This window comes from Danio rerio, chromosome 7 (assembly GCF_052040795.2).
Source record: "Danio rerio strain M-AB ecotype USA chromosome 7, GRCz13ab, whole genome shotgun sequence".
Taxonomy (NCBI): Eukaryota; Metazoa; Chordata; class Actinopteri; order Cypriniformes; family Danionidae; genus Danio; species Danio rerio.
Genome location: NC_141027.1, coordinates 31,194,868 through 31,222,436, shown reverse-complemented (window position 1 = coordinate 31,222,436; position 27,569 = coordinate 31,194,868). Strand labels below are relative to the sequence as shown.

The 27,569-nt window shown below is 36.2% G+C and overlaps 2 protein-coding genes across 52 annotated transcripts in view; both read right to left on the bottom strand.

The window, feature by feature from the left end:
* Positions 1 to 906, bottom strand: part of entrep2 (endosomal transmembrane epsin interactor 2) — a 205,877-nt gene extending 204,971 nt beyond the window's left edge. For both annotated transcript variants that reach the window (XM_087261287.1, XM_087261288.1), the window contains exon 1: positions 185 to 906. In XM_087261287.1, the coding sequence (XP_087117413.1) occupies positions 185 to 409 (225 nt within the window). In that variant the 5' untranslated portion in view covers positions 410 to 906. The remainder of the gene's footprint in view (positions 1 to 184) is intronic.
* A 3,167-nt stretch (positions 907 to 4,073) lies between these two features.
* The window catches only part of tjp1a (tight junction protein 1a), a 196,508-nt gene continuing 173,012 nt past the window's right edge, over positions 4,074 to 27,569 (bottom strand). For 9 of the 50 annotated variants that reach the window (XM_087261217.1, XM_087261219.1, XM_087261218.1 and 6 more), the window contains 11 exons: positions 27,147 to 27,247; positions 25,280 to 25,618; positions 21,895 to 22,107; positions 19,124 to 19,819; positions 18,955 to 19,040; positions 16,881 to 17,078; positions 16,550 to 16,629; positions 14,722 to 15,151; positions 12,645 to 12,862; positions 11,765 to 11,908; positions 4,074 to 5,900 (listed from right to left, as the gene is read on the bottom strand). In XM_087261217.1, the coding sequence (XP_087117343.1) occupies positions 5,806 to 5,900; positions 11,765 to 11,908; positions 12,645 to 12,862; positions 14,722 to 15,151; positions 16,550 to 16,629; positions 16,881 to 17,078; positions 18,955 to 19,040; positions 19,124 to 19,819; positions 21,895 to 22,107; positions 25,280 to 25,618; positions 27,147 to 27,247 (2,600 nt within the window). In that variant the 3' untranslated portion in view covers positions 4,074 to 5,805. The remainder of the gene's footprint in view (positions 5,901 to 11,764; positions 11,909 to 12,644; positions 12,863 to 14,721; positions 15,152 to 16,549; positions 16,630 to 16,880; positions 17,079 to 18,954; positions 19,041 to 19,123; positions 19,820 to 21,894; positions 22,108 to 25,279; positions 25,619 to 27,146; positions 27,248 to 27,569) is intronic. The other 41 variants (XM_087261222.1, XM_087261226.1, XM_087261223.1 and 38 more) reach the window with 5 other exon arrangements.

Below are 27,569 nucleotides of genomic sequence, written 5' to 3'. Positions count from 1 at the left end.
CTCGCATTTGGTGAATATTGCACCTCGGGCACCAGGTGAAGAGAAGGAGAATTGAATTATAAACTAAGAATCAGGCGCGCGATGTGATTGCTGACTCTGCAGTTGCTGGGGGTCGCAAACGCCACCACGTCCTCCTCTTCAGGGAAAGCTCACAAATAAGAAATACAATTTAAATGCAACTTACCGAGAATCCTGCCCAAAAGGGACACGAATGTCTCACCCTTGGAGATGTAGTAAGGGCCAAAGCGGCGAAACTGACGGCCAAAATGAGACTCCCGAGCACCATCTGAGAAACTCCCAGAGAAAGCATGATGCGAGTCCGGGTTCGAAACTCCCTCAGCCGGGAGAGACTGCGGGACAGAGACACCGGGCTCAGGGACCGACCTCTCGGCATTGCGCTGACCGGCATGGTGGTAAATAAACAGTTTAAATGAAGCCAAAAAACTTGGGTTAAATCAGCGAGCTTCGTTCGGATTTGCAGGACACCTCTGCGTTCAGTCGCTCCGACATCCACAACGTAAAGATGAATTCATAGCGTGTTGCCAAAACGCGCAGACCATCATCCCATTAAACCGGGCTCCTCACGATGTCCTACTCTCACTGTTCTGGCGGTTTTCAAGCAGGTGTTTCAACAAGCCAAATCCAAATTCATTTCATTAAGACAAAGAGGTGAGCTCTGCGTGAACGCGCGCTGTATACTCGTCCGCTTGGAGGGAACGCGCGGGATAGGTGATCCATCAAACCCCCGTTCGCAGCCGTGACAGTCCGTTAATGAAATCTCTCACTGCTCTGAACGGAAAACGTCTAAATAACGACGCTTACGTTCAAAGCAGCGAACTTCACATCTATCGCGCGCGCGAGTACCGTCTGCGTGTGACGCGGCTTGAGGTTCAACGACGCTTTGCCAACATCCGACTCCGGTGTGCGGTGATATCGCCGCTCGTGTGTTTACGGTGTTTCCGTAGAGCCGCAGCCTCGCGCTGTAGTCTCCTGTCATGTAGATGTGCGAGCAGGTGCTCGGCTGGAGGAGGCGATGGACCGACGTGCCGCCATATGTAGATCCAGATAAATGAACGCAGGCGACGAACTCGTTTGAGGAGCCATAAAAGCCAGAGTCCGTGAATGGATTTAATGAGTCTACTCAATCTTACTTATTATTCGTTTTGTTACTTTTCATTAAGCTGCCTTTAAGACCGAGCTTTTGCGTTCGGTTAATTTGCCGTTAAAGCAGTGTTAGCAAGGCATTGATATGATACCAAGTAGAATCGATTTATTGTGAACGTAATTATGTTTTATACAAGTTAACCTTACTTAGAAGTTAAAATATTTAAAATATACATCTTCGATAAAAGAAGGTAATTAGTGAGACGGATATACAGAAAGCAGATCTGGACCCAGATAAGGGAATGGAACGATGCAATAGAGATCTGTGCGTTCTATAGCGATTCCTCTGGAACTCCGGTCCGCGTTTTCAGTTTCTCGCTTCTCGAAACTAGCGAGAGAAATCCTTACCGAGCGCGGAATAAAATCGACTTTCAAGAAAACTGCTTGCTGCTTATAAAATCACTTCACTTCGCATTTTTAAGGAAAACCCCCAACGTTTTGACCAAACGAAAGAACTCTCTGTTGACCCTCTTCTGTAAATATCCGTTAACTTAACATGTAGACGTTACAGCACTGATGAGCCACATGAAATTCTGATCAAGCAATCAAATGTTTATATTTTGGCCAATCACACTTGAGGATCGGCTATTGATTGACACACAACTCTTTTTTTACATTTGTATTTATGATTACCAAAAATTACAGTTGGGTTTTTATAAGTTAGGTGTCCAATATATGTGGGGGGGGAAAAAAAAAAAAAAAAAAAAAAAAAAAAATATATATATATATATATATATATATATATATATATATATATATATATATATATATATATATATATATATATATATATATATATATATATATATACACACACACACACACACACACACACACACTGCGGAATATGGATTAAAACGTCACAAAACCAAACCTTTTTAAGTTTAGTGATCTCGTTTATGTCAAATGTTGGCTATTCATTGGTTAATTAACAGAACGAAGAAAAAGACACAAAAGCTAAAAATATTCATATGCTTTTCTGGTGCCTAAAAAGAAAATAAGAAAGAAAAATGAAAAGAAAGAAAATGTGTAAGAAGGAACGAAAATAGTATTTTAACTTATTTAGTTTTAATCATTATGGCTACATTGACTACAATTAAGACAGGACTTTTTTTATTGTTCTTCATTGTTGTCTGTTTTATACAGTAGGGGAGAGTGGAGACAATTGCAACACTTTTTGCACTTCCTTCAGTTTCTCAGAAAACTTTTTTTTTTTTTTTTTGGAAACCCAAAATTTTTATATAATTAACCCACATCTATTGAACACTCACCCACAATGTGTACATATGATAATATATGCAAATTTTATCTTAAAGTCAAACGTTGCAACTGACCCCTAGCAAAAAAAAAATAAAAATAAAAAAAAAATCAAAAACATCAGGTTGGATTTTATTTATGTATTTTTTGGTAAACAGATTAACTAAATTGATTAAATTGGTCATATAAATACAGTCCAATAAAAAAGAACTACTGTACTAAACTACAGAGGAACTCTGTCAACCCTGATTAAACTGCAATAGCCTTAACACTTGAGATCTATAGTAATTCAGAAGTCATTTAAAATATACGAATAAATAATGCTTCACAAAAACAGATTAGACGTAGATATGAGACGTTTTCTGAACATTAAAAATAAAATTTACACTCACAATTTACCACTCTCTAGTAGTATTGACTGCCTTGGTCAGTCGGATCAGCTGTGTTTGATTAGGGTTGGAGCAAAATTGTTCAGAGCTGTGGCCCTTCAGGAATCAAGTTTGAGACCTAGAATATGCTCTAGCTCAGGGGTGTCCAAATTTGGTCCTGGAGGGCCGGTCTCCTGCAGCTCCAACCCTAATCAAACACACCTGAACTAGCTAATCAAGCTCTTATTAGATGTATTAGAAACTTCCTGGCAGGTGTGTTGAAGCAAGTTGGAGCTAAACTCAGCAGGACACTAAAGCAGGATTGAGTTTGGACACCCCAGCTCTAGCTCATTTGTGAATGGAGAAATAAGACTTGTTGCAATTGCCCAATGTTGCAACAATCCACACTCTCTACCTGGCACACAGTTAATTGTAAAAATTAAAAATAAAAATAATAATAATGTAGCATAAAACTTCAATTTCAAATAGTTGCATATTAAACATGCCATAATATACAGACACTGACATTTTTCATATTTGGTAGAGGCCTATATGTAAGATACAGGGCACATGATTATTACAAAATTAATAGACCACATAAATCATCATACAGGAGTGTAAAAATTGGAGTGATGATTTACTGGCATGTTAAACTAATATGCATTAATTCTTACATTAATTCTTACATTATCATTCTTGTACCCTTGTTTCATTTATCTATAAATAGACTCAATAGTATAATAACATTAAAAAACTTCATGGTTTGGAGCTGTTGAAAACATTAGACTTATAAAACATATCGATTTATGTTGACTTATAAATAAGGGATAAATCACGTTCATTTATTAAACAAGATTTGCAATGTCATTAAGACCTAATGAAGATTTGATATTTTAACTAGGCATTAAAGCAGGGGTGTCCAAACTCCAAACTTAGCTCTAACTTGCTTCAACACACTTGCAAAGGAGAGAATACATAGTAAGAGCTTGATTAGCTCGGCCAGGTGTGTCTGACTGGAATTGGAACTAAACTTTGTGGGACTCCGGCCCTCTAGGACCGAGTCTGAACATCCCTGCATTAAAGTCACTTTTAAAATCGTCCAACACAATAAACGATGACATAAACTAAAGCATTCGCGCCCTCTGCAGGCCTTCGAGTGTCACTACTCAACACACTGCAGCGTTTTGTCGCAACAAGACATGTTTTCAAAGTCACCTTGCTCGCTCCTGTAGGTTTACTGCGGGACATTGCAAACACAATCTCTTATAAGACAGCAACACGGTGTATTTTAAAAATGATTTATTTTTTTTAATACAGTGGCATACTGGAAATTGTGTTGAAAAGGGAACAAACTCTGCCACTCGTGAAGAGCTAATGACCAGTCAAAGCTGTGTTATATAGTCTAAAGAAAACAAAACAAAACAAAAGTCTTCCGGTGTGCCATAATAAATCGTCTATTAGTACAAAAATACATTTCAGGACACACAATATAGCATCCAGTATCACAAATAAATGCGTAGAACACATTTCCAGAGCACACCGTTTTAAAAGAACCAGGTTTTGAGAATAGTTTACATCGAGCACTTTCTCTTGTAAATAAAGAATAAAAAGACGGTTATCGTTAAAAACGCGTAAATATTTAGTGTGTATCTGTAGAAAAGGTGATATTATTACTGCTAAGTACACGTTCTGAGGCTCAAGGGTAGAACCAGAATACAAAGACGACCGTTTTCACTTCATTCATCCTCTTTTATAAACGTTCCCCCTTTAGGTTTTATACAAAATAATAAAGACGTACAAAAAAAGTCATTTACAAACCAATAATGAAGGCAATATGCTAGCTTTATGTACAGCCAATTCGATATCCTCCTTCTGTTTCTCTTTAAAGAACATGTGCATAGCAGATTAAAAATAATATAAGAGAAAACCTGTTCTTAACCTTTACGCTGTTTTTCGTGTGCAACACCCAGGTTTATTTATACAGCGGGTTGACATAAAATGGCAGAAAGACAACTTCAGTTTCTTCATAATTTATCATTAGAACAACTTAGCAAAAAGAAACCAAAAAGTTTTTTCTTTTTTTTTTTTAAAATTCTCATTGAAAAAAGTGAGTCGTTTCAGATAAGGCATCACTGCTTCAGATGGAGTGAGAGATCGAGGGAGTGAGAGAAAGAGAGAGATAGACGGAAGAAAAGGAGAGAGCAGCGGTTCTTCACACCTGAGTCAAAGCACGTGCATAGATCTCGACACAGCAGGAATGTTCCAGTGCTCAAGTTCACAGGTATGTGAGGAGGCTAGCGGTGTCTACAAAGGAGCTAGTAAAAAAAGAGCCTTAGGTGACACTTCCTTGGCTAGAAAAATTCATACTGTTATTATTCATCATATCCGTTATGCTCTCACCTAGCACTGATCCTGCACCTTGACATGATAAAAGTCAGGAAAACGTGTCAGCTGTGCACTTCAACCGCTTGCCTGAAAGCCTAAAAACTAGAAATCCGTATTCTAGAAAAGATTGCGCTATACATGAGAATCATTATAGTGTGCAGACTATATGGAGTGAAAATACATTTGCACATTAATATAATAGTCTATACGTTCGTTAAAGTAGTCTAGACTGAATGGAAGAACCTAATAAATCAAAAACAAAACAAACGTGTGGAAAACATTACAGTTGGCTTGCAGTGTGAGTATTAGTTGGTCAGTGGCACGGAGCATGCAGTCCATCAGTGGTTAATGTCTGTTTTTGTTATCCTCGAAAGCCTTTAAAAGCACTTAAAAAAGAAGAGAAGGAACGATGAGGAGATTAAAACAGCACTTCATAGGATGTAACTCTCCCTGCAGTCTCAGAGGTTACCGTAAACAAAGCCAGGAGACCCTTCATTTATAGTGGAGCGTAGTGCCTTCATGTTTTGTGTGTGTGTGTTGTGTAAGTGTGTGTGTGTTCATAAGGGGGAAGGTCCTTTCTCCTTTAATCTGGTTCCACATTCAGTAACAGGACCTGCTGTCGTCAGCCTCCTCAGAAATGGTCAATAAGCACAGACACACAGTTGGCTCCAACCAGGTAGTTGGGATCTCCGGGAAGAGATTTGTTCTGCCAACTCTTCGGATCACCTGGATGAACAACAAAGAACATGCGGATGAATTTGATGGATGATCGGAGTTAGAAACTTCTTGTTCAAAAGTTTGGAGTCTTTGAGATTTATTAGGTTTTATTCAGCTTTGACGCAGTACATTGTGTCCAAATCAAAGGTAGCCTGATAAGATTACAACAAAAAATCTAGGTTCACACCACATGCAACAGGCTCTAAAGATGCCAAGAATATAAATAAATTAGAATCAGCTAATCAGAAGAGCAATGTCTGAATAATTAATTGATGAGTAAGTCACAAACATGAAGTAATTTGAACATTATTAATGTTTATTCAGTGTCTTTCAAGATTTGAGGTCAATTTTATACATTTTATCCATTATTATTATAAAGGTTTATTTCCACCCTGTGGTCATCGAAACTCTAAAAATCTGGCAAATAAGACGCAACTTTGGCTGGCTCACCCTCCCATTATCAACCCCTATTCGCAATAATCATTTATTTATACCTGCTAAAAGTGACTCAAATGTTATCAACTTAGAGAATAAGGGAATACGAGAGTTGGGAGACTTGTATATTGAAGATCTGTTCGCAAGCTTTCTACATTTCTCATACATTTCTACATACAACCAGCTGATTTCTACAATTAGTTTAAACAGGTCAGACTTTTTTCGATACTTCCAACTATGTGACTTCGCAAGAACACACACAACTTCATTCCCACATATCCCAACAGCTAGCGGGATAGACTTGATTATTAAAGCCAAAACCTTGTCAAGAGGCCATATTTCATATTTATATAATTTACTCTCTCCAACTAATAAATCTATCCTAAATAAGATTAAGATGGAATGGGAATAAGAACTTGAGTTGAATCTCTCTGATGATTCCTGGGATTAGGCTTTAATTCAAGTTGTGCTAGATTATACTTTTACAGTTTAAGGTCATCCACAGACTACATATAGCAAAGAGAAACACTTAAAGCTTTATCCAGACACATTAGATAGCAAATGTAATAGGTGTTCACAGACCCCGTGCAACCTCTCTCACATGTTCTGGTCGTGCCACAAATTGTCTGAATTTTGGAGGTTATTTTAAGGCAATCTTAGACAAATTGGGCATTAATCTAAACCCAAACCCACATATCGCTATGTTTGGGAAACTGCCAGATGATTTTAATGTCACAAACATTCAAAAAAACGTCTTTTCCTCCCTTGTTGCTCGTAAGAGAATTCTCTTAGTGTAAAATTCACTAGAACCACCCTCAATCAAAGTCTGGTTTTAGACATGTTAAGTTTTCGGAAATTGCAGATTAAGTTCTCTCTCAGAGGCTCAGCTCATAAGTTTTTATACTCATTGGAGGCCACTGATAAAACTGTTTTGATGATTTAACACCGCTTGAAGTGATTATTTAAGAAATCATATTATGGTCAGAATTGGTTCTTACTTTTGCAATTTTACTCCGGTATTGTAACGCCCTTAACTAGACACATTGGTCCAACCTCAGCACAACTAAAGTCACTATAAACAAGAAGTAGCAAGCACATTATTGTTAATGTGACTAACAAATGTAACAACATTATTTTTATCTAGTTTTTTACTTATTTAATTTACTTTGCCCTGTGTTGTATTAGTATTACTTTATTTAATTATGTATATATATGTATACTGTGTGTGTTTGTGTGTGTGTGTGTGTGTGTGTGTGTGTGTGTGTGTGTGTGTGTGTGTGTGTGTGTGTGTGTATATATTTATATATGTGTATATTTTTTTACTCTGTCATTGGGGTTAAATGTTTATAAAAGTGTTCCTAAGTGCTATTTAACATTTTTTAGATTTTTTCAGACACATTTTAAACATCCCAGTTTTAATAACTTATTTCTAAAAATGTATTTATTTAGTCTTTCCCATTACCAGTATTCAGTTTAAAGTGCAATCTAAAGGTTTAACTACTGTTATGTTAGTTAGTTCAAATAGGTTACTTATCATCAATCTGAAAAAAAAAAAAAATTCTTAAGGGAGTAATAATTAACCGTAATTATTTTGACACTTTTTAAAACAGTTTTATTCCAGCCAAAACTAAAAGTACTAACCCTTTCTCTAGAAGTCAAATATTAAGGAAATTCTGTTAAAAATGTCCTTCCCCTGTTAAACATCACTTGGGAAATATTTGAAAAAGAATAGAAACTCACAATATGCACTTTTATCACTGAATAAAGCACATAATCAATCTTTAATAATATTGCGTCATAGTTTGCGAGCTGTTGTTTGTTGTCTGTGTAACTCTTGTCACAAAAACAGAAAACATTTCTAAAATTCTTTCTAAAAACATTTCTAACCCCCTGTTGCTTGTTGCATGTATTTATGATAAGCATAGTAAATACTTTTTACTGTGTTTTATTATTGATTAGGACACAATGTTAAATTGTTAAATCATCAGACTTGTATATAAATAAATTACATTCTGAAATTAACAAAGAAAACTGTTGTTGCTTTTAAATTTGTAATTATATTCTACATGATTATATTTTTAAATAACATAAATGCAGCCTTGTTAAACGAGAGGCTTATTTCAAGTTTTTTTTTTTTTTGATCAAATTGACTCCAAACTTTTGAACAGTAGTGTATTATAAATCAAGCTTTTATCAGTGACAGCACAAAATATTAAATAAATGTTGAATAAAGCGCCATGCATACACTATTCTAAAAAACACTACCAAAACTCTAATGAACAACCAAACACATATTTGAAAAATCATGACATTTAAAACCATTCTATCAAAGAATAAAGCTGTGTAAATTTTTAGCTCTTGTGCTGTTTGGATTGCATGAGGCAAAGACATGAGCAAAGCGGGATGCTCACAGATAACACGAGCTCTCAGCATGCATTATTTGTTCTGACAGAGATAATCAGCAGAGACCAAGCAATAACCAATAAGCTCATAGCCTAAGGTGCTGTAATGCATAAGAACACATAGGTTTTTCCATTCATCAAGGTGAAGTGTGTGTTATTTCACCATCACTAGCAGCACCAAACAGAATTCAGAGAAAAAAGTAGTTTAAGACTCAAAACAAACATACAGTATGTACTTGTTTGGTGAGTTTGTGGTGCAAAATTGACACTTAAATATTAAAATGGTGATTAAATAATATCATACAGTTGAAGACAATATTTATTAGACATTTGAATTATTTTTCTAAATTTACAGAGATACATTCTTTACTTTGTTTCCTATTATATATATATATTAGTTCCGCCCTCTTTTGAAAAAGCTCACAATCTCATTTGAATTTAAAGCCACAGTCACCAAAACAGCATACTTTGCAAAGGCTATAAAGGGGTAGTTTCAAAGAGTTATTAAATATTATTTGTGGGATGTATTGGGCTTAAACTTCAGATGCACACTCTTGGGACATCAGAGACTGATTTTACATGTGTTAAAAAGGGGTAGATTAGTTTCCTTTTTAAGAAATTTTTTTTGAATGGCAAAAGAACAAACCACTGTTACCCATTGACTTGCTTAATTAACCTACTGTAATTAACCTAGTTAAGCCTTAAACCCACAGTCTACTGCACCTTTTGCCCAATTGACTTCCATTAATATGCATTCAAATGTGACAGACTGGAAACACAAGCTCATGCAACGATTGCGCATGTCGTTGCATCCCCAAGTCCAAATTTGGTGATCTCTGACCTGCGATTTTACATCACGTAAAAACATGAGAGCAATAGAAGCTGAAAACATGACTGATCCTTATAGAAAATGAACATTTGGAGCAATTGTTCGTTTCATCAGAATTGTTCCATCTTATTTTATCCCGTTATTTCACAGCACCATCCAAAAGTTCATGCTAAACTCTAGCTTGACCGCGGGTTTAAGCTATATAATAGTAGTATCTTGCAAAATAAACAAGTTAAACAGTATCTACTAACATTATTGCAAAGGCAAATTAAATGAAATATTAGATATTATTTTTAAACGTGTTGAAAATCTTTTAAACAGAACATGAGAAACTTTCACAGGAAGGCTAATAATTTTGTCTTCACCTGTATGTGTGTGTGTGTATGTATATATATATATATATATATATATATATATATATATATATATATATATATATATATATATATATATGTATATATATATATATATATATATATATATATACATACATACATACATGTATATATATATATATATATATATATATATATATATATATATATATATATATATATATATATACATATATATATGAGCATATTATATATGAGCTCATTAATAAAATCTATAAGCTATAAGGACGTGAGGCTTTTGTGCTCTGCTGTGAGCTCCATCAGAACACATTCAATGTTAAAGCAGTAAGGTGAACTTTCTCTTTCCAAGAGAGTGCAGGGACGTCTGCCTTGAGCTTTGTATAAATAATGGCCTTGTTTGAAATTATGCAGATTAGAAACAAAGGCCTGTAATAGTTTTGGATGAGGCAGGATGATCTCTCTGATCTCTCCACCGCACATTCAGAAGGAGAGGTTCATTAAAGGCTAATCCAGGTGCAGCCGTGTTTACCAATAAGAGTTAGAGACTGAGACAGAGATAAAGATGAGTGAAACGAGAGGGAGAAAGAGAAAAATCAAGACACAGGGAAAAAACATTTGTTGTTCTCCGTTAGCGGGACAAAGCCAATTCCAGCATCTCTGCATGTTTAGTCATTTGGGAGGCTGTGTGAGAATCAGTTTAAAGCACAAACAATAATGTGAGTGATTATTATGATTAATAGATGTGAATTAACTTTGGTAAATTAGTGAAATTGTGAGAATTAAGTAAAGATGGAATGCCTATTTGATAGTTCATCTGCAGATCTTTGATTATTCAACTAACCCAGAGGGAGAAATCGAGTGATATGGTTACTTGATCTAAAGAACACAAGGTGTTCAAATCTGGCTAGCAAAAATGACTATTACTACTCAAAATGTGCACAATTTTAAGTTTGTCAAGCTCTTCAAAATACAAGGCACCCCTTAAAATGTTATATTTCTGTAATGCAAATGTTCATCTATTAAAACATAATGGATATGTGAATATTCACAAGTGTTATGTTCAAAACAAATAGTTTTTGTTATATATATATATATATATATATATATATATATATATATATATATATATATATATATATATATATATATATATATATATATATATAACATTTAGTAAAATATTGTAAAATATGGTGTAACTTGTGAGATTGGCTATTTATTCCTTTATGGAAAAATCATTTGAATGCATTTTAAAATTAATGTATTTCTGTGATGCAAACAATCTACATTTCAATTCTATTTCAATCTACAATGTAAAAAATGCTGGGTTCCACACAATTCCTTTATGTTCTCCCAACACAAATTGATTAAGTTAACTTAATTGTTTTTTTGTTCAGTCTACTTACATTTGTAATTTTTTTTCTTTTCTTTTTTTAGGATTTTTTGATTAATAAGAATAAAAAAAATATCACTGTTTACTGGGAAACAAAATATTTTGTACTATTATTATGATTAAACTTAAATTTCTTCTGGGGAAAAAATCTTATTAACCACCAACTTCTTAATATTGCTAAAAGAGCATGACCTGGATGTTAAGGTGAATTTTCACATCTGTTTTAGGGTTAAAACTGACACATGGATTTAAAAAAACACACATGAATGAACAGGCTGGAGTGAGTGAATGATGCATGTTAACAATGACTAATTAAATAAATAATAAAAAATGTGTAAACAAATGATATGGAGGCATGAAAAAGAAAATACATAATGATGAAAAAAGACCCATGATCACACAAGATGTCACAAAGCCATCCCAAACGAACCCAAAAGGACAGAGAGAGGACAGCGTACCCGACGAGGAGTCGGAGGATTTTAGAGCAAAAGACCAACCATCAGGGGTCATAGACGCACAGTGAGGTAAGCGGAGCTCCACTGGCTTCAGGAATTTCAGACCGTGAGGACCACACATCACCAGAGGACTCAACAGAGTTTCTCCTGCAAAGACAATACAAAAGACAGAAATGAGTCTATTCAGAAACTTAACATCAAGTATCAAGTAGAAAATAGACAGAGAGACAAGGTACTGCACACTTAAAGTAGTTACAGTAACCCTTGGGGATTGTGAACACCAGGTAAAAGAATCTTGGCTTATCTTGTTAAAACTTTACACTACTTTTGGTATGATTTACTTGAGGTTATTATGTATTCTTGGGTATTTATATACTGATGATTTTCCCTGTATATTCCTAAACTCTAGCTTAGCATTCTTATTTGCACTGTCAGTGCCTGTTTAAATGTTTTATGAAAATTTTTATGCAATGTTTTAAAGTCATGTTCAAAAACATGTGGTAAATGAAATAGTTAAAATAAGCATTATTTGTCAGTGTTTTTGTGCAAGATTTAAATGTAAGATCTTTAATTAAGAGTTTCTCAGATTGTTCGTTTTGTTTTTGACAATTAAGTACAATTGTTGAAATAAAACCATAAGCAAATTTTATTCAAGCACTTTCAAGGGCCTGTGTTTATTTTTAAGTACTTTCCAGGCATAAAAACCATTTGTCTGTAATTCAAGTTCTTTTACAGTAGGTAATTTCAAGAAGCGTGGGAACTCTGAAAAAAAAAAAACGTACTTGTGAATCAACATACAACACTACATTACCTGTTTTCTTTCACAGACCAGAGAATTTCCAGATTTGTTTTACCCCCCAGTGATAACAGATGCGTGACTGACCTTTCTCTTTGTCCAGAGGTGGCAGGATGCTGTTATCCCGACACACTTTAAAGTAGATCTCTTGCTCCACGCCATCAGGGATGGCTCCCTGTGGGATAATAATGCTTACTCCTGTCTCAATGGAGCTCAGGACCCCACCATTAGAGTTGAAAATACCCCGCGCTGTCGCCACCACCGTGTGGCTGTCATCATCGTCATCATCCTCCAAAGCACTCGGGCTGAAGAGTGAAAAAAACAAAAAAATAATCCGCAATTTAAAAAAAAGAGCGATATTCTAGCCATGTAGCAATAGTGGAAAACTAATAGCTGAAAAATACTGATTTGTACTTAATGTGAACATATTAATATTTTGTGCTTTATTGACCCTTAAAAGAACCAATATAAAGCAATTAACGTCAAGCTAGTAACACATGCTAGATGCTGAGAGGGAGACTTACACATTTGTAAAGTGCATTTCCCAGATGCTGCTCGTCTGGGGTTGATTTAAATTTGTGTAGGCTCAATTCAATAAATGTGGTCAACACTCAATGCCACTATAATTTTTGATGTTATATGAAGATATATGATACATTTAAAGTTGTATTGTTCATTTCATTTTTTTCCTGAACATTGTTATATTTTGACTATTTGTGAGGGGAATTAAAATACTTTTATACATTTTCCGAACATTCAGATACACGTAGGGCAAGAGATGAAACAATCATAAATTTTGGTTGTACTATTATAGTCTGAGGAATCCGCTTGTTAAGAGTGACATCAGGCGTAGCGACTTTCGGGTCCAAGAACTCTGTCAAACTGTATGGGGAGACTCAACAAATGATGTAATAAACGTTTACTAAGCGTTTAATAATTGTTAAGATACAATACTTCTGAAAATCACGAGCGCAATATATATCCATGCCTAATATTCGATAGTGGCCAGAAAGTGATAAATTATTTATGAATTGTTAAAATTTTGTTGTCTGTGTTGTTTTGTTGTCCAGAGACTGTTGTGTACACCATGGTTTAATATAAAACTTTAATGTGGGATATGACTAAAAAGTGGTCATAAACGTCATAAACGACCCAGAAAAAGTATTCCATCTGTCACGACTTAACAAGCGGATAATCATGGTTTCACAGTTATCACAATAATTATGCATTCATTAATTTCAAAGAACTACTACTTAAAAAAAAATCAAACAAGAGTAAATTATTTATTGCTGCTCTGTACCTAAATAATACAGCACAAAATAATAATAAAATCAAACAATAGCCCATTTCTCTTTGGACTTAAAAATAAGTGGAAAAGTTTTTGGCATTTAAACATAAATAATAATCGTAATAAATTAAATATAAAAAATAGATAAATTAAATAAACAACAGAACAATTAATACATAAAAAATAGTATTTGTAAATCTAAGCTACATATTAGCTAAAGTATTTCCTTTTAAAGAGAACAAATGTTGTCAAGGGCTGCTAAACCTCTGTCTGAAAGGCACTTTTGGTTCAGCTCTTGTCACGTGACTCATGGTGCGTTTGCGGCATTCTTTTAACTAGGAGCCCCTGAAAATCATGAGCGCATAGCGCCGCTTATGTGTTGCGTGCATTACACTCCCAAAGTGCCGCATGCGTGTCGCTCCAAATATGCTGCGCGCCTCAAAAAGACGCGATATGGGAACATCCCTTATAGCTTCAACCATAGTTAATCCAGTGTGCGTGGGTATTAGCCTTGGTGTACAAACTTCGAACTTTAAACTAGAGCACAGTTGTTATAACTTTGTTTTGTTGCAGCAGTTTTGTTCCTTGCAGAAACAGTGTTGAGAAGCCTGTACGATTAACCGTGACGAATTTAAGTGTGGTTAATGGTGAAATTGGTTAATCACTGCATCCCTACAGAGAGCTACTGATTGACCATTTTACATAGTTTCTAAATTATTTTAAAATGTGACTTTTAAACTGATTTGTCAAAAAGTTTTTTTCCTTTTTTAACAATTCTATTTTGACATAGTGTGACCTACAATATAGCGGTGCGACTTATTTTCCAGCAAAGTAAGCTTATCCATCATGGATCTTGTTTCTAAGTGTGTACAGTACCTGACAGGTATTGCCTTGGGTACGGCGTTGATGTTGTTCTGCTGGTATTTGGGTTTGTGGTCCATGGTGCGTGTGAAGGTGTCCAGGCCACTGTCGTGGTCTGCCGGCTGGGGTGAGCTCTGTGGTTTAGCGGTGATGGGAGCTTTCACATTATCCGTCTTGTTTTGGGAGTCATTAGGGAGGAGATTGTGATTGAACTTGGGACTGTCAAACTTGCGCTCGAAGGGTCTTGCGGAGGTGGTGTACGGCTTGGGCACAAAACGGTTGTAGCTGGACGTGGCAGTGTTGTTGGTCTTTGGAGGTTCGCCGGTGCCGTTGACGGGGGATTTCTCTGGGAAGCTTTTGTGAGGCAGGTAAGTGCTCTGGACTGTGTCTTCATGACTGGGAGGCTTTACTTTGGGAGATCCGTGAGGGTCGAGAGGTGGGGTTGCTGTGTGTGAGAGAGAGATGTGGTTATGTGTGAGCATATGACTTTATAGAAAGAGTACCAATATGGAATTCTTTATGAAAGGAGTAAGAAATGGCTCATTTTTTGTTTTTCTCCTGTTGTGCTCAACAAACAACCAAATGACCAGAGAAGGGCCTCATCACCTTGAAGTTACCTTTCTCCAAATTTCAGGAGGTAGAATATTGATGCTATTTAACCATGCTGACTCTACAAACATCAAATTTGTGCTTTGCAAGTATAAATAATGCACCTAGGAGAGAGAGAGGGTGGGCCTGATCAACTCACACTTCTATCTTCCCTAATCATGTTAAAGAGTATGACTCAAGATTATTGAATATTATTCTGATAATTGGTATCAGCTGTGTGTACCAGCAATAAACACTTGTTTTGCTTGATTAGTATGGTGTATAGAGCATTATTGGTGCCTTCTCTAGTCGATTAGCACCACACTTGTCTCACTTGCATAAACACAAATCATACTAAAACCTTTTTGGTATGCTGAAACGTTTTAAATACTAAAATTTGGGGCATACTATAACAAAATGTGCGGAAATAAAAGAATTTGTTGTTTGTCATCATTTTTAATCTTTTGACAAGTGTGTTCTTTGGTTTTGATCATAACCAACATATATTTGTCAATATCATTAATTGTAGTTTATTTTTTTAACATGACTATAAAGATTCATTTAAAATGGCATCTAAGCATATTTGACAAAAATACCATACTACTACTAAAAATAATAAGAATAGGGCTAACAATGTGCACAATGACAACCGTTTAAAACTGACTATGACTGCAAAAGATTAAAGATTAAAAGTAATATTAAAATGTTTTATATAATAAAATACATACTACCATTTAATAATTGGACTAATATTTTTTACAAATGCTGTCAATAGACGTCATATTAAGATCAAAATATAAGTTAAATATTATAAATAAAACATTGTTAACCTAAAATAATTGATTATTGGTTTAAAATATTTTTTTTAAAAACAGAATTCATTGCTATTATTCTTATGTCACGATTTGCTGATGAAGTAATATTTATGATGTTGAAAACAATTGTGCTGATGAATTTATTTTATAAAAATTGTGACTGACTTCAGGATTATTTAATGAACAAATTTATAACATTATAAATAACACTAATGTCATAAGTGGATTATTCTATTAACACAGTTATAACATAATAAATGATAGTAACGTCATAAATGTCTTTACTGTACTTTTTAGCAGCTTAATGATTGAATGTTAGTATTAATTTCTTTAAAAATAACTAACCCAAATTTTTAAAAGCTTGCATAAAAGTCTCAATTATGTGTGGTGTTTTGTATATCCGAAAAAAACTCAGAATTATTCTTCCATTAATCATGTACCTGCAGGTTTAGGCAGGGTTGGTGGTGGGACAGCTGGGTTTGATGGAGCAGCTGGGTTGATCTTCTCCACTGACTCTGCTCTGTAATTGACAAAGAACAAAAAAAAATAATAATAAAATAAAAAATTCAAAGCCATATAGTCCAGCATAACATTTACTGCTATTAAAATGCTAAAAAAAACTTGATCTAAAAAAAATCTGATTCCACAAAGCTTAAAAGTAACTTGAATTCCAACAATCAAGCTTGTATTAATAAAATTACATATTTAAAAGAAACAAAACCTGTTGAACATCTAAAGAGCTGCTGTAAGTATGCTTGAGTTCAAACGTACCTGGGATAGTGTGCTGGTTGAGTTTGGGGTTGGGCTGGTTTGATGGCAGGTGTCAGCTGTGTGGAGGGTTTGTCGAAGCTCCTGCGGTCGAAGTAGGACAGTTGTTTCCTGTAATATTCTTCATCCTCATCGGGGTCATTGTTATTTGAACGAATGATATCATCTACTTTAGGCTGTGGCTGCTGGGGCTCTGGAGTTCTGACAAAGAAAAGCGATAATGTATTTTATGTATACAATATTGTCAATGTAATAGCAGTGTAAGTAAAAATGCATGATCTGAACCTCATAAAACATTCTTGAGGTCATTTCATTGTTTATGAAGCTGTCATTATGTATACATTTACCAGCTTCACTGAGTTTCATCTTGGACATGCAGAATTAATACAAATTTTGTATTTGACTCCTTTACCAATAAATGGAGATATGCAACTAATCATTTGATGTTTTTTACAAGGCAAGGCAAGTTTATTTATACGGCACATTTTATACACAATGGTAATTCATAGTGCTTGACATAAACAGGAATAAAAGAAACAAGTATAAATTAAAACACAAAATAAAAATAAGAACTGAATAAAAATGATTAAAAACAAATAAAAACAGATTAAAACGTGTTAAATCAGGTTATAAAAGAATGAAAAAGAAAAGAAAGACATAATAGAGCAATCTATCTGACGTAGCACAGTGCTCATTCAGTAAAGGCACAGCTAAACAGATGTGTTTTCAGGCTCGATTTAAATGTGCCTAATGTTAGAGCACATCTGATCATTTCTGGAAGCTGATTCCAGCAGTGGGGGACGTAGTAGCTAAGGGCGGATTCACTCTGCTTTGACTGAACTCTTGGAATTTCTAATTTATTTGATCCTAATGATCTGAGTGATCTGGTTAGGTTTATATTGAGTGAGCATATCTGTAATGTAGTGAGGTCCTAGGCCATTTCGTGATTAATAGACAAGTAATAATACTTTAAAATCTATTCTGAGTGTAACTAAGAGCCAGTTTAAAGACCTGAGGACAGGTGTGATGTGCTCATTTTCTGGTTCTGGTCAGAATCCTGGCTGCAGCGTTCTGGATGAGCTGTCTGACTGTCTTTTTGGGAAGGCCAGTGAGGAGGCCGTTACAGTAATACACCCTACTGGTCATAAAAATATGAACATGTCCTTACTGGAAACAAAGCATCTAATTCTTGCAAAGGTTTTTTTAAGATGATAGTAAGCTGATTTAGTTACTGCTTTGACATGACTACTGAAACTCATATCTGACTTCAGAATAACACGAACATTCATGACCTTATTTTTTGTTGTTTGACCTCTAGAGCCAAGGTACACATTCACCTTAAGATCTATGTTTCCAAATGCAATGATTTCAGTTTTTTCTTTGTTTAACTGAAGAAAGTTTTGGCACATTTAACTGTTCATTTCATCAATGCATTGGCAGGGAATGTCAATGGGGCATTAGGCAGTAAGGCTAAGTAGCTTTCCAAAGCCACAAATATTTTTAAAAGTCCTGTTATGCTCAGTAGGGAAGCACCAACATTTTCAGTTGCTGATAATTTGGGGCCAAAAATGGCATTATCTTGCCAAAAGAAAAATACAAATTTACAAAAATTTTACAAAATTAAATAAAATTAATTTTACAAAATTAATTGCCACTTTGCCATTATCACAGTATTACCCATTCAACACATTGTTGAATGTTATCATTTTCAGTTTAATAAAAAAATTAAAAGACATTTAAATTCACTGACAATACTACTTATATATACACGCACGCACGCACGCACGCACGCACGCACGCACACACACACAAATGAAAATATATGAAATTAGTTTATCCTTGTAATGGCAAAGCTGGACTTTCACAAACACTTACTCCGGGTTTTAGCATAACATTATCACTTAACTGTATGTATTTCAGACAGTGTTTTTGTAAGTTTGAACTGACCCCTAACATTGAACAGTAGTGCATGTTATAAAATGATATGCGTGTGTGCTTAAATGTGTGTTCTTTAAATAGACACCAATGCTCATTTATTCTAACACACTGATTTATACTTCATACTCAAGCTCATTACCTAAAGGTCTTCTCTTGATCCAGGTTACTTAAAGAATTGGCTTTGGGCACGGAGGCAGCGCCAGGTTTAGGCACCATGTCCACAGGCTACAGGAAGCAGAAAGATGAACATATGAATTATTTAGCCCAAGTGTATATTTAGTGAGTAGACATGCAGACCATCAACTCACCCGAATACCAGAGTCTGCAGACTCTCTGGCTCTGTCTACAGACACCGATCGCTTGTTCTCGAACATCTTCACCCTGGTGAGCACCGACTGGGGCTTCATGGCTGGATCATCCTCTGCTTCGGCTGGAGGAGGTGGAGGAGGAAGAGCAGGCTCCAAAGGCGGTGAGAGCGACTCAGGTTTGGGTGGCGTTACCGGTGCTTCAGAGATCATATAGCCTTTTTGTGGAGCTTGAGTGTAGGAAGGCCTTTGGGAAGGGTCGTAGTATTGTTGTTTGGGCGGTTCTGGGGAATGAGAGGTTTGTTGAGTGTCATATTGTGGGCGTGATGGTGGTGGTTCATCGTGTCGGATTGGTCCAGAGGTTGGTTTGCCGTATCGAGGTCGACCTGTGTCGTAGCCGGTGTCGTTTCGTGACTGAGGGTGACCATACAAGCGGTTCAGACCATCCTCGTAGAGTGTTTGAGGTTCATACCCAGAGGTGTGGTCATACTGACCCCATTGATCATTATATGGAGGCACGCTGTCCTCAAAATGTGGGTCAAAGTTACGAGCCTTTGGTTCCATGTAGCCTCCATCATAGCGGTAGGGCTGGTGGTCATAATCTCTGTATGGCTTGTCTTCCTGGTAGTAGTTGGGCTGCATAGGGTTTTGGCTTATCTGCACCGGTTCGTTGGGTCGGTAGATATCCTTCTTGTACATCTGTCGATCAAGCCAAATGAGGAGAGTTGTAAGTGAAACTGCATAAATAACATGCATAAACCACAGCAATCAATTGAATTGAATGAAACGGCAGAAACCAGAAGTGATTAATATTCGGATTAAAAGTTGAAGAATGAAGCAGAGAGTCAGAAGAGAGACCTGCAATAGAGGAAGACTCAAGAGTGGGCAGTTATTGAACAGGTCAAAAATGGAGGCAGCCATCACACAGACAGTTTCAGAGTTTGAGAGAGTTTAAATGACTTATGACACGCCAAGCTGCGAAAAACACTGGGGAGAATCAGCCAGCAAAAGTCTCACTGAAAAGGGGAAAAATACCAAAAGTAATTTGCTCCAAATAACAAAAAATTATATTTTGAGAAGTAGCCTTTTAGGAACCATATGCCATTGCAAGTCATGATAAATAAAAGTATGCTATAATCACAGCTCTACACCATCTTGTCCACAACATTACTTGCCAAATACGTACCATAATTTTGGCTATGATTTTACAACATTAAAATGAGGTATACTTAATACAAGGTGGCTACAATTCACCTAAAAAAAGAGAATGAACAAATAAGTCATGGGAGTTACTTCTGTTGACTAAAATTAGTTGCTAGAAACAGGGTTTCTGCATCTTTTATAAATGTAAATTTAAGACATAAAAGTAGGGCTGGACGAGCTGGCATAAAATCCAAATCTCCATTAATTAATTTTAACTTGATTACGATTAAAGAACGATTATTTTATTTATTTTAGTTTTTGCCCTCATAGTTCATTGAAAGGTTTTGTACAGTAAATATGCTCAAATACTACAAGAGAGATGTTTAAATGAAGAGTCCATTACTTAATTTTAAAACAAACGATGGAAACACACACTATCTACAATCTATGATTGTATATTGATCATCAACGTTAAACAACTGGAAATAAGACACACATTACCTAAAACGAACAGCCACTTTTTTTCTTCAAATAACTTGCACTAGGAAACAAAATTAATTATTTTTACTGTTTTCAAAAGTAGAAAATAAGCATCTCTTCTAAATAAAAATAACTCTTGTATATCCTGTATGTAATATTTTAAACAGTGCATTTCTTGAATCTTCTGTAAACAAATATTTTAATGTGCATAATAATTTTATTGTAATAGAAAATATGCCGCCTCAAGGCATCTCTGCCGCAGCTTCCAATCAACATTAATGTAGTACAAAAATGTGATGTGTAGTTACAATTTGTGAGGTGCTCGGGTATGCGACCACGTGTAGGCTGCGCCAGACCATACCCGTGTGTTCGACGCAAAAGTGTAAATCAGCCTTAACAGAGCAGGGTCACGTGACTCCACATGTGGTAGAGAAAGTAATTGAAAAAAATTTACCAAGAAAAATTAGATCGATTATTCAGAGATTCTGAATATCGATTTCCATTACTTTTAAATATTCGCCCAGCCCTACATAAAAACATTTTGTTCTTTTTTTAAGCATAAACTATTTGGTTCTGTATTTCCTTTTGGATTTCCTTCTGTTTTCAAAGCCTTAAATTGTACAAGAGTGACATTTTAAGACCTGCAAAAACCCTGTTAAGGCTATTTAAAAAAAAAAAAAAAATCAGCAAACAAACATTTGTTGAGTCACATGTTTCAATCAGCAAGGCTACCTTTCAAAGTCAACAGAAGAAAAAAATCAAAGTTTAAAATACTGACCTAAAACAGATTTTATCAATCACCACATTCAATGCACCATTAATAATGACTAACTCTACTTCAACAAGCAAAAAACTAAAAAAAAAAAAAAAAAACCCATGCAAAAATAGGCAAGCAACAGTGGGGGCCTGGGCTTTCCTGAAGGTTCATGAACAATGAGCCGGTGCAGCAGGCCTCTGTCGTGGCCACTGTTGTTTATGAACGCACACACACAAGAAAGAGAAGTCTCTTTTAAACAGGCACACGGCACACATGCAAGAGCAAGAGAAAAGCGCTGCAGCACACAGGCAGGGCAGACGGCGATAAGAGAGGGCACCAGGCTCGGGCGCAAAGTGGGCCGGTTTCAGTCCAGAGCGGGTGGCTAGAGAGGTACCTTGGACTCTGACCCGGGCTGTCCGGATTGGTTGGGGTCAGGAGACGGGGGTTGGATAAGCTCAGGGGCAGGTGGGAAGAGAGAGCCAGCCTTGGGGCTGATTTCCCCCTGAGTGAGATCCTTGGCACTCGGGGCCCCTACATTTACATGAACAGCAGGGGGCGCTGTCTCTGCCAGTGGCTCAGGCTGCGAGGGGAGAGCAGCCTCTGCTTTCTGTGAAGGTGTTCAAAAATGTTTAATACATGTGGTCAAACCTCACCACTGCACTTCAGCTGACTTTCCTTATCACACCACTTCTTTTCTATTATTAAGAGGATGTTCCAGATTCAACTGATGTTAAGCTATAGTGACAGCATTTATATATACATACTAAACGCTGAGGAGAAATGCTAAGAGTGTTTTTAAAACACTTTTTTTCCTATTTTTTTAAAAAACTTTAAAACATTATATACAACACATATAAAATTAAAATAAATCTTTAATCTTAAAGGGTCACGAAACACCCAAATAAGTGAAAATGAGTTGTTTTTGTGTTATTTCGAGTTTGAAAGAAAATTCTGAAGCTGCGTCACGGCCAAGTGGTTATTGTGTAAATTCTAGCATGGAGACTGGATGTCTGTACCGGCCGGTACAATGTGACGTCTGAGTTTTCAGCGTTAATTTATGAGAAAGACTTGGTTTAAACCAATCAGCGCGCTCTATTGTGAATAAGATGTAACTTAATTAATATGCATAATATAGCTTCAAAAACTGTTTTACCTGTTACAATATTAAAACGGCAGAAAAACGCCACGTTGTGTTGCCAACCGTAATTAAAACAAGTAGAAGCTTAAGAATTGCTTTAAAGATATGGGTCATCAGTGTTTCGTTTATAAATATGCCTCAACGAATGTTTTGTTTTCATTTTCCTGCAATGACAGCACAGCTCTGTCAGCCAACATGCAACAAAAATATGTTTCTAAGGAACATTTTTTATCAGAGAGCTTTTCGCATCTGTAAATGGTGAAATACGGATTTGCCACTCATCTTCTTTTAAAAAAAATTCTTTTGAAACACAAAAAATTACAAGAAACTCAGAAGGAAATGGTATATCGTGATGACGCAATGACGTTAATCGAATTATGTAACATGTAAAACAGGATCATGAAAGGAACATTTAAAAAGCAGCTCATGTCAACACCTTAATCATATTACTGTCTTATTCAGATTAAGGCACATAATTAGATTACTGATGTACAAGTAAACATAGTCACTGTCTATCTCCCCTGCATCTGTGTTTTGAGTTGCTACTGTGAAATTAGTGCGTGCACATAATGAAACTCCCCTTTTAATGCAAAACCTTCTCTCTTTCGCCACTCGACACTTCCACCAAAACAAAGGTATATATATATTAGGGATGTAACGGTATCAGAATTTCACGGTACGGTAATACCTCGGTATGAATGTCACGGTACGGTATTTATTGAATCATTTACAGGAAAAAAAAAAACTTTTGAAAATACTCCCAAAAAAGTGCCAAAAGTGTCAATGACATACAAATTAGCCATCTATCTGTTAGCTTTGAAACAGGAACTTCAATTTTAATAACAAAAAATTATTAAACCATGTAAAAAAAATAAAGTTTCAATTTAGTATTGTTAAAAACTCATCACATTTAAAATTTAATCACTCACTTAGATAGAGATGGGTTTAAAGGAAAATTATCATATAACTATAATCTGGTAAAAGCTGGTATCTGAGTATTTACAATGTCCCCTGCAACAGAAAAAAACCCTCTCATTTGGGACTGAGGATTCTGGGACAAGAGAGATATGACTTGGCCCATGTTGACAGCAGTGGGGTAACGTTGTGCATTGTCTTTCCCCCACTTGAGAGGACAAACCATGAGTGAGATAGAGATCTCTTTGCGGTACAAGTCAATGTCTGCATCAATCTGAACAGTGTGCTGTGTTTCTGCAGTCCCCATGACTGTTATTAGTCGTATTCCCCAACTTGCAGGCACGTGCACACATAGGGCTCAACCTGTGCAGTGCACATGCCCTTTTTAGTCTTGGATAGAAAATGCCCTTCCAAAACGATCAAAAGTGCCCCCGCGACGCGACGCGACGCGACACAACCTCCGTCCAGTCCAGCCCTTCAGTAGGCGCGCGATAACACCTCTCTTGAGTATGCGCGCTCAACCCCCCCTCGGCGCTTTACAATACGCGCGCCACAACACAGCTGATCAGAACGCGCGCGACAGCACCGCTATTCAGCACGCGCGCGGCGACAACACCCGCTTTAGGTTCGATCATTTCCATCTTTTTTTCATCTCCGCTACTAGCAGCACACTCCATTTCCGCATTACTGGATCTGTAGCGACAACAGACCGCAAAGGATTATGGCCACGCCGGGGCTGATGGGAAATGAAGTTCCAGCTACCTCCCGTTCGCTTCATTCGCCTGAGCAAATTTTCTCAGAAGACCTATAGTTTTACCGAGTCATGCGACTTCGGTAATATCGAAAAAATTTAATATTGCGGTATGACGGTATTTACAATACCGTTACATCCCTAATATATATATATATATATATATATATATATATATATATATATATATATATATATAAATATAAAGATTTGAATGTACACTTTTCAACTATAACAATTCAATTCAAAATGCAACGTTTTACTACAACTACACTATCGCTTGCTGCAACACAACGCCACAAATGCCATCCATACAGTTTGACTTGAACTGAACCAGGAACATCCCACTAACACAAATAATAGCAAACCATCCCATCTCAATAATGTATAACCGGACAAGTTCTTTTTTTTTCTTTACGGTACGTCTTATGTCCGTTTAATTCTACAGTTACAGTACAACATTTTGGCTCTCTTGTAACACAAGATCTAAGACACTTTGGATATCACGGTGGCCACTGAATCCATATAAGATAAATACATTCACAGTAATATATATTGAACACTGCAATTCCATCATGCACATAATACTCTCTGGTAATGACATCATTTTGCATTGCATATAAGGGGACATCTAGACCACAGGAATGGGGCAATTACACACACTTAAAGAGACAATGTCCTCACTTCTTTCTTCATTCCAATCAGATAAAAAGTCACAGCAGCTACGCGGAGTAACAACCAGGCTGTATTCATCACATGCACACACTGACTTACACGCAACTGCACGCTCAAAAACACATATAATAATAATAAATACGTGGCAGCGATTATTACTCTGTCATTGTCACTTCTCTAGGACTGCATTGATAAGGTTTTTAAAGCGCTCCTCGGTCAATATCGCCGCTAGAACACTTTTCTAACGCATACCACAGCCTCCAGACAACAGGGAAGGCGAACGGCTCGCAGAAACGCTACCTGCTGAGGTGCAGGGGCCTTGAACCCCGCGGGGTCGATGCGGTTGATGGGTTCGGGCTGATATCCTCCATATCCGGGGGGCTCCTGGATGACGGGCGGGTCTTCGCGGACAGGTTCTGAGGAGCGAGTGATGGCTGGTTCGCTGGGTGGTCCGACCTCATCGTTCAGGGTTTCGTCCAGTTCCTGGTCAGTGTAGGCGCCACCCTCGGTGTCCGTGTCCTCGTAATCTGAGGTGTGGCGGCTGTCCGTGCTGTACATACTGTACTCACTGCCTGGGGCCGATAAATAGGACAGACGGTCATCGTGAAGGTCCAGGTCATCATCATGTGAACCGTCCGCCTGGAGAGAGAGAGAAAGATTATTTTTAAAATGTCTTGTAGAATATGAGAAATGAAGCGTGTGAAAAATGAGAAAATGTAGTATAGTATAGTGTTGCTCTTGTTCCCTTTCTTCTGTTTTTTTTGCTGGTTCAGTGTCGACACCTTGTGGTAAGTGTAAACTAAAAAATAAACAAAACTAATACTAGGACTGCTTTAATCAATCTGCCAGAGATTAGTATCGGCCGATAATCACATTTTATGACCTGATCAGTACTCGCTTACCTTGCTGATCACATAAAATAAGCGCAAGTGTTAGTTTACTGGTTTACAAGCAGAGAAAGATGCATTTTAACTTCTTATGAATCAAAAATGAGCTCCAGACTTTTTTTCTTCATTGATTTTAGGCATGTAGAATTCTTCCATCATTTGCAATGTTTCCAAATTGCATTGTTTGTCATTTTTCTGCCATTTTTTTTTATGTTTAATCAATTGTTTTCTGTAAAGCTGCTTCTGACCACGACATGTCCACACTAAATGGTTATAAAATGTGTTTAAGGGATTATATGCAACATCCTTCATTTACACTTTTATGAAAGGACAAAGCTACACTTGGGTATCGTACTTGGAGAGAAAATGTGCTTTATACAGTGTTATTCAAAGCTTGAAGTATCAGAATTAGTACTCGGTATCGGCTGATTACAAGGATAAGAAATCGGTACTCTGTTTCGGCTCCAAAAAACCTGATGGGAGCAACCCATAAAAAATACAAAGAATAATTCTGCACTTAATATTAAAACTACTTTTAAGCACAAATATATAATTTTTTAGCAGGGTATAGACCACAAATGTAAGGTTGACAGAATGTTAATTGCAGTATCTCAAATGTAGAAAGAAAATGTATTTAAATATAAAATGTAGATACAATATTGTTTCCCATGAAAATGTATTAAACAAAAAAAAACAAAAAAATAGAGAAATGCTGATTTCTTTAAAATTTGAACATTATTAACAATAACAGCAAATAATGTCTCAAATAGTATTACCTTAATAACTAAGTAATTAGTTCTTATGTTACTATAATCTTCAATCATTTTCATTAACATTTGTATTTACACTTTTAATCTATCTTCATCACATAAGTATTTTATTTTGTTTCGCCTTTTTAAATTTTAGTTAACAATATTAAAAATATGAAAATAAAAATACATTTTATTTTGCATATAAAATGAGAATGTATTTTTTCTCATCACAATATTATGACGTAAAGACTTAATTTTTATTTTTTCATAGAGTGAAAAGCATTTCAAGAAATCACTAAACATCACCATCAGAACACATGACTAAAACTAAACAGATGTTGATCAAATGAACCACACAGTGGTCAACATGAGTGCTGTGACCACAAGAACAGATGCGTGAGAAACACAAACTATGCTGTGTAAATACAAATATGGAATCAGACAAGCGGGAATGAACCCTGTCCCTGAATCCTGGAGCATCTGCTGTGAAATTGAATCATGGTGGAAAAGTTGAACGAGTTTCCTCACCTTGCCCTCTGAGACCCACACCAGCTGGTTCTGCTGCTGCTGAATGGTGTCCTTCAGTGCTCCATACCAGCCATCATTCATGTTATTCATGTTAATAGTGGCTAAAAGATAAAGGCAGGAAGAAAGACATAAAACAGAGGAAAAATTTAGTGTTTTTTTCTGAAGCCTCACTGCTCCTCACTGTCCATAGTATGAATCATCATTCACTTATCTGCTCATTAAGTCAAAGAGAGGTGGATGTTGGATGCTCATTCATTATGTAATCGTAGGGAGGGATCTTTTGCCCTGTTGCATTTACATTTATGACAGGCTTTATTCAAAGCTATTAAAAAATGAGGAATACTATAACACAACCGCCTTTAGAGAGTTCAGTCAGACGCCTCGTTCTTGTGACTGTCTTATTACATCCATAAAAGTTATGAT